The sequence below is a fragment of the Stenella coeruleoalba genome (genome assembly GCF_951394435.1).
Source record: "Stenella coeruleoalba genome assembly, chromosome: 7".
In the NCBI taxonomy this organism is placed as follows: domain Eukaryota; kingdom Metazoa; phylum Chordata; class Mammalia; order Artiodactyla; family Delphinidae; genus Stenella; species Stenella coeruleoalba.
In genome coordinates, this window is record NC_137153.1 from 98,777,646 (window position 1) to 98,791,959 (window position 14,314).

A 14,314-nucleotide genomic window follows, 5' to 3' on the forward strand; every position below is an offset into this window, starting at 1 on the left:
ACCTGTAAACTTTTGAGAGCCATGTTTCCCAAAGGACACGGAGTCCTCTGAGCCGCTCTGAGAAAAGGAGGATGGGGCGCAGTTTAAGGTCAAATAAGTCTCGTAAACACAGTCTTTGTCCCCTTATAAATTCACAATATATAAGAGCACATTAAAAACTCTTCGAAGTTCTACAGAAAGGAAACAAACTCAGCATTCCTCAATTTTAACTGAGCTTGGAGTCCCCACCCCCCCCCACCCCACATACACTTTTGTTCTCTTGTAACATCTAATAACATCCCTTGCAACTACTGCTATAAGGAACACATTTTTCCAAAAGCTACTCAACTACAAGAGGAAGGGAAGAGAAGTAGAACAATGGGCTGAGAGAAAAAAACTTACTCTGCTCTGAATTGTTACTGACTGGTCAGAAAAGACACTTTAACCTGTGGATTTGTTTCCTTCTCTAGAAAATGACAGGATCACCTAATTGGATAAGGCTCATCTGGCATAGAATTCCTATGACTCCAGGATGCAGGCAGAACATCTTGATTTGTAATTCTCTTGATTATTTTTGAACTACCAAAAAAATTAACTGTTCAGTGGTTTCACATAGCATTCATATTTTTTGCAGATCCTCAATAAGTTAATGAAATGAATATATTTTAATGGCAAAATGGGTAAAGACAAGAAATACATAAAAAACAAAGAAATACTTGTTCTTGGCGGGAACTAGCATTTGGAAGTATGTTGCCAGAGGCTATAGTTCTACTGTGAAATGCCTAGTCTAATACTTTTGTAAGGATCTTGGAAGACCCTTAGAGGAGACTGTAGGGGTTTTCCTATAAACCTTGAGGTTGAAAGCTCTGGATAACTCACCTAAAATTACTTTGCTCTAATCTAACCCCTCATAGCCTGAATTTCTGAGCATTTCTTGCTCAGTAGTGACACATCCTGAAGCTCTAAATACAACCAAAGTGGGAACTAGGGGTACTAGCAAGTCCTGATGGGTCACAATAGATTCTTGTTAAGACCAAGATTGGCCAGAGGACCTCATGTGCAAGCCCTTTAATGGAATAAACGGCTATTTCCAAAGCTACTTAGTTTGTTTAAATAACACTTCTTGGGTATCAAGAGTCAATTTGCACCAGTCTCAGAAGTCAAGGGAAAACTCTGCCAGCTAACCACCTCTAATGGAAATGCGTGTTAAGAATCCTTGCAAACTTAAGAATAAATAAAATTGGTATCTAAGGCAGTCTGGCAGAGATCACTTCCAGAAACAGAGAGTGTGATAGGAATTTTGGAACTGAAGCTGGACTTACATGACATGGAGTTTATCTGAAAATCCCGCGCGTCGTTCTCAGAAAAGAGAGGAACATACTGTGTGGGGAGATCTTATCCCCTCCATTCAGTTTACAATTCAGTAGTGAATGTGACCTTCAAACTCATCTTTAATAAAGCTATAAAATGCAGGACATTGTGATAGGATTTCTGTACTATGTTTTTGCTGAAGCTACTTCTACTTCATCAATGCATTATCTGTTCCTAAGGAAGCTTCTTTCTGGGTCAAATCCTGAGAATCACCTTTGAGACTCGAGCTTGAAACTCCTACTTTTTCATATCATTTGATCTCAATGCCTTATGAAGATCTGTGAAACCTCCTCACTGTATCTGAGGGGGCATGTTCTCTCTGTTTCTGAGGGTTCCAGGAACACCTCCCCCAGCTGCAGGGACTTCAAGTCCTTAGGCTGTTGCTGGAGTACTGGGGCAGTTCAAGTTTCCTGACAGGACTGGGGAGTGCTCTGGGGCACCTCTGCTCCTGATACTTCAGGGTGATACTACATCATTGCTAATTTTGGCAGCTCTAAACTATTCTCTTAGGGCTCAGAGTCCCCCTCTAAGGACCTGGTATTCACACTACCAGCAAGAGCCATATATTACCTCAAATTTATATTTTTGCAATATCACTTTACAGAGCTAAAAGCACTTTGGAAGAACATAATTTGTATATGCACACTAACTTACTGTGCATAGTGTTTGCCTCTCATAAATACGTGCTAATCACAGCTGTAAACTTATCAGTATACCGTTAACAAAAACAAACCTGATTTCTTTCTTAATACTTTTAAAGCAAAATTTTTAATTTTAGCAATACACATGATCTGGCTAAGATTTAAGGTGAGAGAAGGCCTTCTTATGAATTATCCCCTACAGCACCCTGTACAGTGCCTGGCATAGAACCTAGAGTCTGGCAAACTCTCAACCAATGTTCTACTGAATGAATGAATGAACAAGTGATTAAAGAATGAGTTACTTAGTGCCACTTAGTGCCAAATGTAACACTTGGTGGAATACCAGATTGTAATTGTTGAAGGATTCACAGGAAATATATGAGATCTGTATAGTCTACTCTACAGACAGAGACCTCAAGGTAGCCTCTTTCCTAGATGGAGTTTTTCTGAAGTAATATCAGAATAAATTTAAAGTAATTATCATTAACTATGCTTCTTAATGAGAAGATGTTTTAGAAAAATATGATTTCTACTTTTAAATGTTTTCCAAAAATGAAATCTTTGTTACTTAAGAACTCTTTCTCCTCCATACTCCTTTGGGGGCAGAGAAAGAGCCTGAAGATTGTTTTACACAGTGGAAAGGGCACAAAGCTAAGAGCTGGGTTCTAGTCCCAGCCCTGTCATTAACCCTAGGACAAGTCTATGCGATAGAACAGGACACCTATTCTACCTCAGAGCACTGGAAAAATTGTGTAAGATATTAAAAGAAACACTACAATATAGCAGAGTTGGCAGAGTGTGGAGTCAGAAAGATCTGAGGTCAAATTTTACTAAACTTCACGACTTTTGAGTTGGTCACTTTTGAACCTTACCTTCCCCATCTGTGTGAAACTGTTGCAAAATAATGTGAAGCTATATGAAAGCTGATGTGAAGTGCTTGTGAAATAATATGTGCAAAAAGACTTTGTCAAATGTAGAGCACTATGCTGGTTATTGTGATATCTGAGATATTTTAAAAGTCATAATTTAATTCAACAAGCATTCATCTAGAGTCTATGTGCGGGCTTCCCTGGTGGCGCAGTGGTTGAGAGTCCGCCTGCTGATGCAGGGGACATGGGTTCGTGCCCCGGTCCGGGAAGATCCCACATGCCGCGGAGCGGCTGGGCCCGTGAGCCATGGCCGCTGGGCCTGCGAGTCCGGAGCCTGTGCTCCGCAACGGGAGAGGCCACAGCAGTGAGAGGCCCGCGTACCGCCAAAAAAATAAAACAAAAAAAAAGAGTCTATGTGCAAGGCACTGTGCTAAGTGATGGGAAAATACTACACAGATATAAAATTTTACTGCTAATAAAACTAATTGGTCAAATTCCAAATAGTGAAACAGGGATACTTTTAATGATCGGAGCACTGCTGCCCGAGATTTTTTTCTTAAAACATTTGGAAAGAAAAACATGACAACATGAATTCTATCATACTGTTACCATTAATAGCAGCTTAATAAGTATTTAATTTCAATGTGGTCAGCCAAGTTTAAAAAATTTGGCAATAGAGCAGTAGCGGATGGAGGGAGAAGGGGAGGAAGAGCTTCGGTCTTTCTGTGATCTCCTGTGGTTGTAACATACAACTAACTGAACTTCAAATAAGCCACCTGCCCTTACACTGAAGATTTGCTCGTCCTTACAGAGAGGACCATACACTGTGGAAGAAGGGAGAAGACTCATTTTTCCCGCTCAAGCAACTACATTCTCAAAAGTGAAAGCCCTCTTCATGGAAAAGTGACTGTCACAGAAAAGTTTAAAGACAGATTTCTTAAAACAGGAGAAAACTACACTGTATACAGCAGGTAGTTTAGGACTCTTTAAAAAACTTTATAAATACATATTGTAATATACATAACCAAAGTGGGAAAATTTCAAGCCATGGTACCAGTTTATAAACTGAAACTTTTCAAGCCATCTTAGCAACAGTTAAGTGAGTAAACCACATTTCTGAGCTCCAAAGCTGTGCTTTAAAATGCAAAGCACAGCAAGTCCTCTCTTGTCCGGGCATTCTGTATGGAAGGCTAGGAGGCTTCTGCTTCTTTTCCTGGGCTCTGTTTGCCAGGCACAGCTGAAAGGATAGGCAGCCACAGCTGAGCTAAACTCACAGTCAAGGTTGAATTTCCTAGAGAAATCACTGTGGTTTAGAAACCAAGTCAGTCTACTGAAGGCTTCAGATCTTCAGAAATGTCACGGAAAGTCCTTTAAGAAGAAACACAGAATGATTAGTTTTGCTTTCGGAAAAAGGGAAATAATAAAACCACAGAGAAGGAGGGGAGGAAGGGAGGAAGGGAGGAAGGGAGGGAGGGAGGGAGGAAAGAAAAATAGCATCTAACCAGTAATTCACTGCCACAGAATATCTTATTTTTATAATTTGAGAGCCTTGATGAGGTTATGTAGTCACTGTTTTTCTCCTGATATTTTCACTGAGTATCGTTTCAAAGTCTGATAGCTGTCTCTCAATCTTTAGTAACAAGAACTCCAGTTTTTTGGAGGGTCCATCCAAAAGACTATTTCCCCAGACTCTCTTGAAACTAATGACCATGTGACTAAGATCTGGCCAATTCGAAGTGTTGAGTGACTTCTGGGCAGTGTACTTAAAAGAGAAGGGTAATCTTCAATCCTTCCCCCTTCTTGCTGACTGGAAAGTAGACACAATGATGTTAAAGAGAAAATCACTAAGAGACCAAAGATTAAACATTAGCAGGATAACTTTTATTGCAAAATAGGAAAACTGACCCAGCAATGTCCAAGCTCTGAGGATTGTGGTTCAGGGCAGGAGAAATGGGGTAGGTCTTTTCAACAGATGACCTTGTACTTGTACCGTCTCTAACCTACATCAAGCAAGCCAAGTAAATGTAGCTAATTGGCAGGCAATATCTGGGTTGGATGGAGGTGGTCTGCTGCATCTTTGTGGTGCCTACCTTAGGACTATAATAGCTAGTTGGCCTTTGCTACATAATTTTTATGCCCAAGCTAGGATGATATCACCCAGCCAGCTCTGCATCTGTGTTGGCAGCCACATGGCCAGGTCAGAGTTTATCAATGAACATGAGCTCAAGCACCCATCTTAGATGAAAAGACCTCACACCAAGGCTGGCGTTAAGGTGGGGCAAAGCTTGGCATGGATGTTTGTGGAACAGACACACTAGTCCTGATCTGCCTGCCTCTGCACTTCTTACACCCAAGAGAGAAATAAACTTCTGGCTCATTTAAGTCACTGTTATTTTAAGTTCTACTGATGGTGGATTTTTTTGAGTTTGTTTTTTGGTTATAATACAGGCAAATCTATCTTAACCGATACAGATATGAAGCACAAGTTTATTACCATCCTTTTAGATAGAGGGTGCCTTGCTGTTTTACAACAATATCACCAATTAGGAGGGTTCAACAGGCAGGGCAGAGGTAAATTAAAGACTAACCCTTTAGCACAATGTAGGAAGTACTTTAATGTCAAGAGGGGCACAGGTAAAATGTTACAGAAAAAAGATTACATTCAAGGATGCTCAGTTATCTCAAGGCTCCTTCACTGCATGAGGCCCTACATCTGAAGGAACAGCTCTGAGGAAGGGGTAAGCTTCCTGGCTATGGTTCCTGTGGCTCTGAAAGGGTTTATATGTGACATGACTGAACCCCATGTTGAATATATGCTGATAGGTCAAAGAATTGGAATGAATTTCTTTCCTTAAATATTTTTATTTATACCTGGAGAAAAATTCCCCCAAACTAAGGTTTATACAGACACAAATGTTTTATATATATATATTAATATCCATCTATCTCTACATCCATCAAATCAGGGTTTCTCAACAGCAGCACTGTGGACCATTTTGTGCGTTGTAAGATGTTTAGCAGCATCCCTGCCTCCACCTACTACAGCTGTGATGATGAACATGTCTCTAGACATTGCCAAACGCCCCCTGAGGGGAGCAAAATCACACCCTCCTCCCAGAACCATTGCTCTAGATAGCTATCTACCCATTTATTTATATATCTATTTTTCACAGTCTCACCTAAATTTTTGTTGTTACATTTGTGTATAGGCAAAGCTGGCTACAAGTTGCCTCAGACTACATGAATTTCAAGTAGCACTTAATTCTGGGAAGCCCTGGAAAACCTTTAAAACCAATAACCAAAAACTTGCCAATATTTCAAAGCATTTTCCAACACCCAAAACGGTTTGTAAACTCATTCTTTGATATCTTTTCAACTTTCTAAGATACCTGCAAATTTGAATCTCTAACTCTTCAATTCCCTAAATTATGAATGAAAATTTCTGCCTCAGGGCAAAGATGCATGAAATAACATTAACACTGTGGTTCGCCTGGCGACTGCTTTCTGTTGACAAGTAAGCTTAGCTGTGACCTTGAAATTCATACCTGCTATTCAATTCTGCCTCCAGGCCAAGAAAGTCTCCAGAAGGACTCAGAAGAAAGAAAACAAAGTGAAGCAAGCTAAGAAAACAGTTGCTAAGTGTTTTCTATCTCAACAGAAATAGAATGGAGGCGGGGGGGGGGGGGGGGGGGGGGGGGTGGGGGTGGGGGTGGGGGTGGGGGGGGTGGTAACGTGTGTGTAAAACCCTATAGAAGTAACACTGATCTTAACTGAACCTCAATTATCTCCTGGAAAACAAACTCCATAAGCTAGAGATAGAGAAATAATTTCTTTCTGGCCTCATCAAAAGGCACAGTACTAACTAATCTGCAGGGCTCATAAATCTGTAACTCTCTAGATTAGGAAGAAACAAAGGAATAAATATTGCATTGACAGTATTTCCTTCTTGCTTTCTTTGATTTTTTTTTTTTTTTTTTTGGCCTCGACGCGCAACTTTCGGGATCTTAATTCGCCAACCAAGGATTGAACCCAGGCCCTCGGCAGTGAAAGTGTCGAGTCCTAACCACTGGACTGCCAGGGAATTTCCTTAACAGTATTTCTAAAAATGGCAAATATTCTACCTAAACCATCTAAATACAGTATTCTTTCCCATACCATAAGGATTATTACGCCCCTTTGAACCATAGTGGTAGAATTTCTCAAGAACAAGCAATGCACAATGGGGCCACATGAGACTGGGGGGGACAGAGGACTGCTGTTAACATTTTATAGTTCCTTTAAGAGCAATGGAGATTGTGCGGTGTGATTTCTCATTTACAATCTCTGCTCCTTGGAAATATTTTGGGATGTGCCTCCCCTAAAGTTTCAATGAGATTTTAAAAAATCCATTTATGTGAATGTTTAAATCTTTTGATTTAACAACTCAAGAGTTGTTGACTCCCAGCCTCCCAGAGAAGCAGAGTAAATTGTGGATGTTTAACTTACTTTCGTTGGCTCAGGATAGCAAGTGTGTATTTCCTAGACCCTCACCCGCACATCTTGTGACAGAGCACATGTCATCACTATTATGTACATTCCTTCCCTTCCAAAAATTTGGAATAAATTTCTAAGGCTGGGGTTTACCATGGCCCCTCCTCTTTTTATCGGCCTCACAGTTATACTGCAAAAATCTTTTAATCTGATCTGCTCTTGGTTTCACTAATCTATTAATTCATCAAATTTTCATTGAGCACTTTCTATTTGCCAAACACCGTGCCAGGAATGGTAACACAGCTGTAAACGAGTTAGACATAGTTCCTACCTTCAGAAAGCTTACCAATTAGTGGAAAGACAAACACACATTTATATAATAGGTATTAAGTTAGGATAAGTGGAAGATGCTATGGGAACACATAGCAGGGACACCTTATCTAGTCTAGAGAGTTCTAGTAATGCTTCTCCAAAGAAGAGTACTTTAAGTAAAGGTTATGATACTGGACTTGGCTAGAAAGGGGGTAGTATTCTTTACAGAGGGGAAAACATGTGCAAAGATCTCACTGACTCCAGGAAACTAAACAAGCTCAATATGGCTAGAAAAGAAAATGTAAGGCAGGCAACAGAGAGAGATGAGTCTGCTGAGGTAGACAGAAGGCACGAAAGGTCTGATGGGCCAATTTAAAGTTTCAACTTCACCTTGAAGGCCATGGGAAGCCACCATGGGAATTTTAAGCAGCAGAGGCATTTAACAGTTATGCTCCAGAAAAACCAGAGAACAAGATGGGAGGGAAGTAAGACTAGAGGCAGGGACCGGTGAAGAGGATGTTGAAGAAATCCTGGCATTGGGTCAACGCCATTGGGAAGACAGAGGAACGAACAGATTCAGGAAAGTTTTTAAGTGACAGTGTCAAAGGAGAAGCAACCACCAACGGAGGGGGAGTAGAGTACAGCTCCCTTCCCATCTCCAGTTCTCTTTTTTCCCTCATTTTCCTAAACTGGAATGATGGGGAATACACTCCAACTGAAATCCTTAAGGTTAATGTAAAGATCTGGAGGAGTGGTGACTGTTTTTTGGAGAACATCTTCATATCTTATTTTGCAAAGACAAAAATAACTCCTTGCTCTATAAACAGTAGGATGTGTTACACCGTAGCTTAACTGCCAAATACTGATCTTTCTTGACTTTCTTGACCATCATATTACATCCCAATAAACCCACTGTAAGTTGAAAATATCCTAAGTCAAAAAGCATTTAATACACTTAACCTAAGAAACATCACAGCTTAGCCAAGCCTACCTTAAACATGCTCAGAACACTTACATTAGCCTACAGTTGGGCAAAATCATCTAACACAAAGCCAGTTTTATAATAAAGTGTTGAATATCTCACGTAATTTACTGAATGCTGCACTGAAAGTGAAGAACAGAACGGCTGTCTGGGTACTGCATGATTGTAGGCCTATCAGTTGTTTCTTTACCTGATCGTGTGGCTGATTAGGAGCTGCGCGCTGCCGCTGCCCAGCATCACGAGAGAGAGTATCGTACCGCATATCACTAGCCCAGGAAAAAACCAACATTCAAAGTTTAAGTACAGTTTCTACTGAATGTGTATCACTTTCACACCATCACAAAGTTGAAAAAGTCGTAAGTTAAACCTTCTTAAGTTGGGGACCATTTGTAATTTCTTTTATGAAAAAATACTGAACTTTGATTGAACTTTGGGTATTAAATCATGAAAGATAATCACAGTCAGGTTAAGATAATGCTTCTAAAAACAGCAATGAGTTACTAATTACTCTATCCTAGAAAAAGATAAAGCTGAGTTCCTAAAGGGCCACATTCCAGCTGTCACCTCCGGTCATAACAAGGTATGACAGAGGGCAAAGGAAAACTTGAATACAGGTAAGAGCGTTCCCACAGGAGTTCCTGCGACATGCCCTTACTTTCTCCTTACAGGTTTTTCTGAGCTTTAACATTCAGAGATTGCTGCTCAGTTTTTGGTAGGAGTGAAATAAGTATGTCAAATCAAGTCTGATTATCCTGTCCAAAAATCAAGAAAGTACTTGAAAATGTGTGACTGCAGGGTGTTTTGATCCTTCCCCACACCTCCCAAACAGCCCCAGTGTTAATAGAGAACAGGGGAAGCAATAGGTTCTGATTATTGAATCAAGGCCAAAATAGTTGGGAGCCCAAAGTTGTGCTGTGTCTGCGACATTCACCCTTGTGAAATAGTGCAACCACCACGATCAACAGTGAGAAGCAGAGAAAAGGGGTCCACCCTCCTTCATCTTTCCTTAGGTGGACAGTCATTCATCCATCTGAAGATACATGGCAGTACACAGAAATAGCTGTGCAAATGGGTCTTCTCAGCCACCAGCGCCTCCATCTGCAATCAGAAGGTATATCTGCCTAATGGAATGAACAATCCACCCTCCATTCTCACACTGAGAGTTCCTAAGACAAGCCAAACCCTTCCACAGCTCATGCCTCTGTAGAGACTATTCCCTCACAGCCCATTCATTTCTTCAACTAGGAAGAGCACTTTCCAAGGTTGACAGGTGCGGTGGATACACCAGTAACTAACATGGACATGACCCCGCAGTAACAGCAACCACAGTCAAGCGGGAAGAGACAAAGAATCAAGTGTATAAGTGAAAGTCGTAGGAGAAAGGAAAGGTACAAGGTGCTATCTGTAAGAGCATTAAACTAGCAGAAGGACGTAACCTAATCTTGGGGGTAGGGAAAGCTGCTCCCATGAACTGACACTTGAGTTGCGATCTGAAGAATGATTAGGAGTTAACTAGGCAAGGAAAGATGCGGGAGGGGGAGAGTGTCCAGACAGAGAAAGCAGCGTGCTTGAAGTCCTAGAGTTTGAATGGAGCTGGTGTCACTGAGGCCCTGACACAAAGCCAATGTGGCTGCAGCTCGGACAGGGAAAAGTGTTTCAGAATTCGTGAAGCAGGCACAGGTAGATCATGTAGGGCCTTGGAAGGATTTTGATCTTCCTTGTAAGAACAATGGGAGGCCAGTTTTGGTAAGCACAACCAGATCTGCCTCCATTCTGAAAAGAAAACATCCGCTGCAGTATGGAAAAGGGACTGGAGGACAGTAAGAGTGGACACTGAGAGACCGGCTGGGAGACTGAGATGCCTGCAGCAGTCCAGGTGAGAAACCTAACAGCTGGGCTCAGGGCAGGTGGAACTGGGGAAAAAGGGGAAAGGACAGTACCCAAAAAAGGGGAAAGATTTGAGATAAAACTGATAGGACTTGGTATAGATGGTTACTGAGGAGATGGAAAGTCATAAGGATGACCTCACACTGGCACATATAATTAAAGGGTAACATCTACTGAGGAAGGAAACAGAGGAGAATGTTTTATCTTGTGGGGGGTGGAGGGGGGAGATGATTAAGGAAAAGAAAGATCTTTAGTTGTAACACACCAGCTCACCTGCTTATTACTATGTGACTAGAGGCAAGTTAACCTCTCTAAGCCCTGATTTCTTCATTTATAGAATATGGAAAACAATCTTTCCTAACCTCACATGAGAACATTGGACAGATTTAAGTAAAATAAGACAACGCAGGTAAAGTTTTATCACAGAACTTGGCATGCTGAGTCCCAATAAATGTCAGTGGTGGTTGTTTGTTACTATTTAAGAGGTCATTTAGACTTTCCCCTAGAAAGTGCTGTGTTGAACACATAGTTCCTTCAGGCCTTCTCAAAACCCCATTAGAATGCCAGTAAAAAGTGTTTTTTTAAAGGCATAAACCTACCTGAAAAAAGAGGAGAAAAAAAAGAACATAAGAGGTTAAGAGCAACAAATTTTTAGAAGATGGAAAGGAGATGAACAACTGCTATGACCCAGCATAACCTAAAAAGCTGAATCCTAAGCCAGGAGTTATTCAGCAAAATTGCCCATAAGGCTCAGGAATTGGGGATATCAAGTAACTTTGGAAGTGGGGTTGAAGGTGGGACTAAACACAGAAGGGCTGCTTTAAAGAGTGTTTAAAAAGCAGTAAGACCAAGCTGTCAAACTCTGGGCAGGAGATTAAAAGATCTTTCTCTGAGGAATTTAGCAGCCCCAAAGGGAAACCAAAAAGCACTGACATCAAGGGTTGCACAAGACAATGGTCCTGGCAGATTATAGTATGGTAATATAATAACCAACCCACAGGTAATAATACCATAATGTACACATAGCAACCAACCCACAGATCCTGAGTAGTTCACTCTTAACATAAGCCAGTAGTCAAAAATATCCGATACCTGCTATTGTGATTATGTTGTTAATACGGTGAAGGTAAAGGATATTACAGATGTAATCAAGGTCCCTAAGCAATTGACTTTAATCAAAATGGCAATATGGGGTGCTTCCCTGGCGGCGCAGTGGTTAAGAATCTGCCTGCCAATGCAGGGGACATGGGTTCGAGCCCTGGTCTGGGAAGATCCCACATGCCGCGGAGCAACTGGGCCCGTGAGCCACAACTACTGAGCCTGCGCGTCTGGAGCCTGTGCTCTGCAACGGGAGAGGCTGCGACAGTGAGAGGCCCGCGCACCGCGATGAAGAGTGGCCCCCGCTCGCCGCAACTGGAGAAAGCCCTCGCAAAGAAACGAAGACCCAACACAGCCAAAAATAAATAAATAAATAAATTTATTTAAAAAAAAAAAAATGGCAATATGTTCAGTGGGCTAGGTCTAATCAGGTGAGCCCTTTACAAAAGGGTCTTAGCAGTCAGAGACAGAAGTCAGAAAAATACTCTCCTGCTGGCCTTGAAGAAGCAAGCATCACGTTAATGAAATGCCTATGGAAAGGGGCAGCCTCTAGAAGCTACAAGCCTCAGTTCTACAACTGCAAGCAAAGGAATTCTGCCAACAACAGGCAAGCTTGGAAGAGGGCTCCCCCATCTGCAGATGAAATCCCAGCCCAAGCTTACACCTTGACCACAGCCTTGGCAGATCCTAAGTAGAAGACCCAGCTGAATTATGCCTGTACTCCTGACTCATGGACTTTAATATAAATGTATGTTGTTTTAAGCCACTAAGTTAGTGGAAATTTGTTATGTATCATAGAAAAGTAACACAGACCTATATGCCAAAAAAGATAAATTTTATTTATACAAATAATACCTCAATAAACCAGACACCCCAAAAATATGATAGCAGAAATGGAGACCTCTAAGAAGGTGTTAGAAGATAAAGTTGGAGAAATCACCCAGAAAATGGGAGCCAAAAAGACAGAACCAGAAGAACATCAGAGAAAAGGTTAAAAAATGATATGAACAGTGTATGCGGGTCAGCACCAAAATAAAAGGGAGAGAAGGAAATCATTAATAAAATAACCGAAGAAAAATTTCAGAAGCACAGAACATAAATTTCCAGTTTTAAAGGTCACAAAGGCACTTGATACAAGTGCCAATTGGAACAACAACAACAAAGTAGATTAAAAACAACAAAAAAGATCCTATAGTTTTCAAACAGTTAAATTACAAAGAATCAGGAACCAGAAAGGCTTCAGAATTTTAACAACCGTGAAAGCTAGAAAACAATGAAGAAATAAAGTTCTAAAGGGAAAAAATTTTAAACATAGAATTCTCTACCCAGGCAAACTATTGAGTAAGTACGACTTTAGAAGCCTTTTCAGACATGTATCGTCCCCCAAATTTACCTCCCATGCATTCTTTCCCAAAAATCTACAGGAGGATGTGCTCCAACAAAAAGCAGGAATAAATCAAGAAAGAAAACAATATTGGGAAATCATATGGGAAATAAGGATTCCAACAGAGGGGAGAGCTGAGGGAATCCCCAGGGTGACAGCTGTACAACTCTGCTGGAGCAGATCAGAACAATCCAGGAGCGAGTTCTTCAGGAAGATGACACTTATAGCAAACCAGACGCAACTCAGTATGCTGAGTGAGAGGAGAGGTAAATACCTGGTGCAAAGCCTGGCATTGGACTAATTATAAGTTCACAGAAAACAAAGCAAATAAAAAACGGTATCTTTATAACACAAAGGAAAGCAAAATGTTGTATAGGTAAGGAACTATAGACAATATACAAGAAGGCTTAAATATGAATGTAATTTACAGAGCCATAATAATGTAAACACTGAATACTGATCTAACCAATATCACAGTTCAGTAATATCGGGTGGATGGTTAGTAAAAGAGATAATTTCTCACTTTCCAAATGGGAAGTAAACAGTGCCAATACAAGAAAAAAATCAAGAAATAAACACAATTTCAAGATATGGAGGTAAACAACAGATAGAGTCGAAAGTGGTTCCTCTTAGAGAGGAAAGGAAGGGGCAGGGAGAAGGCAAAGGACTGCTCTTTTTCACAAGCTTTATAGAAATTTTTGACTCTTTTAAATTATATACATCCATAACTTCGAAAGAAAAAGATTACAGCTATATCGGTCCTTACATTATTTTTTCAAACCCCCATACCACTTAATTAACAACATTCTGCCCTCAGAAGGGGACCAGGGGAAAGGGTTTACTCGCCTCTAGAAGGATTCATATTAGCTTCTTTTGTTTCACCTTAGAAACTAACTCTTGCTCTACCAACCTGGAATCATCAGAAGTCTTTTTCTAAAATAACAGCAAAATATCGATCAACCAATTTTCTTTTTATTTCTTGTTTCGTGAGCCCAAGGAATACGGTATCCACTCAGCAAATGCTCTCTACTGCTTTCAAGTAACTGTCCACCGACTTCTCAGGAACCCAGTACCTGCCTTTAAGAGCAAAGGCAGGAAAGGATATCATAGTGTAACCACCCCCAAACTGGTGACGTCTTTGTTAAAACCTCTAAGTACCTCTTCTTTTCATTCTTCTTCAGGAAACTGATATTTCACTGCCATCAAATAAGTGCCTAGAATTAACTAAGATGGCCCTTTGACCGACTAGCTCTAACTCAGAAACGTTATTCTACTTGTTTTGGGTTAAAGGACTATGTCTTTCTTCACAAAATACAGCACT

The 14,314-nt window shown here is 40.8% G+C and overlaps 1 protein-coding gene across 2 annotated transcripts in view; it reads right to left on the reverse strand.

The window, feature by feature from the left end:
- Positions 1-259: 259 nt before the first annotated feature.
- TMEM245 (transmembrane protein 245) overlaps positions 260-14,314 on the reverse strand; it is a 102,755-nt gene continuing 88,700 nt past the window's right edge. Inside the window, exons 17-18 of one of the 2 annotated variants that reach the window (XM_079927685.1) lie at positions 8,815-8,890; positions 260-4,228 (exon numbers count right to left, since the gene is read on the reverse strand). In XM_079927685.1, coding sequence (XP_079783811.1) covers positions 4,217-4,228; positions 8,815-8,890 — 88 coding nt within the window. In that variant the 3' untranslated portion in view covers positions 260-4,216. The remainder of the gene's footprint in view (positions 4,229-8,814; positions 8,891-14,314) is intronic. The other variant, XM_079927686.1, reaches the window with a different exon arrangement.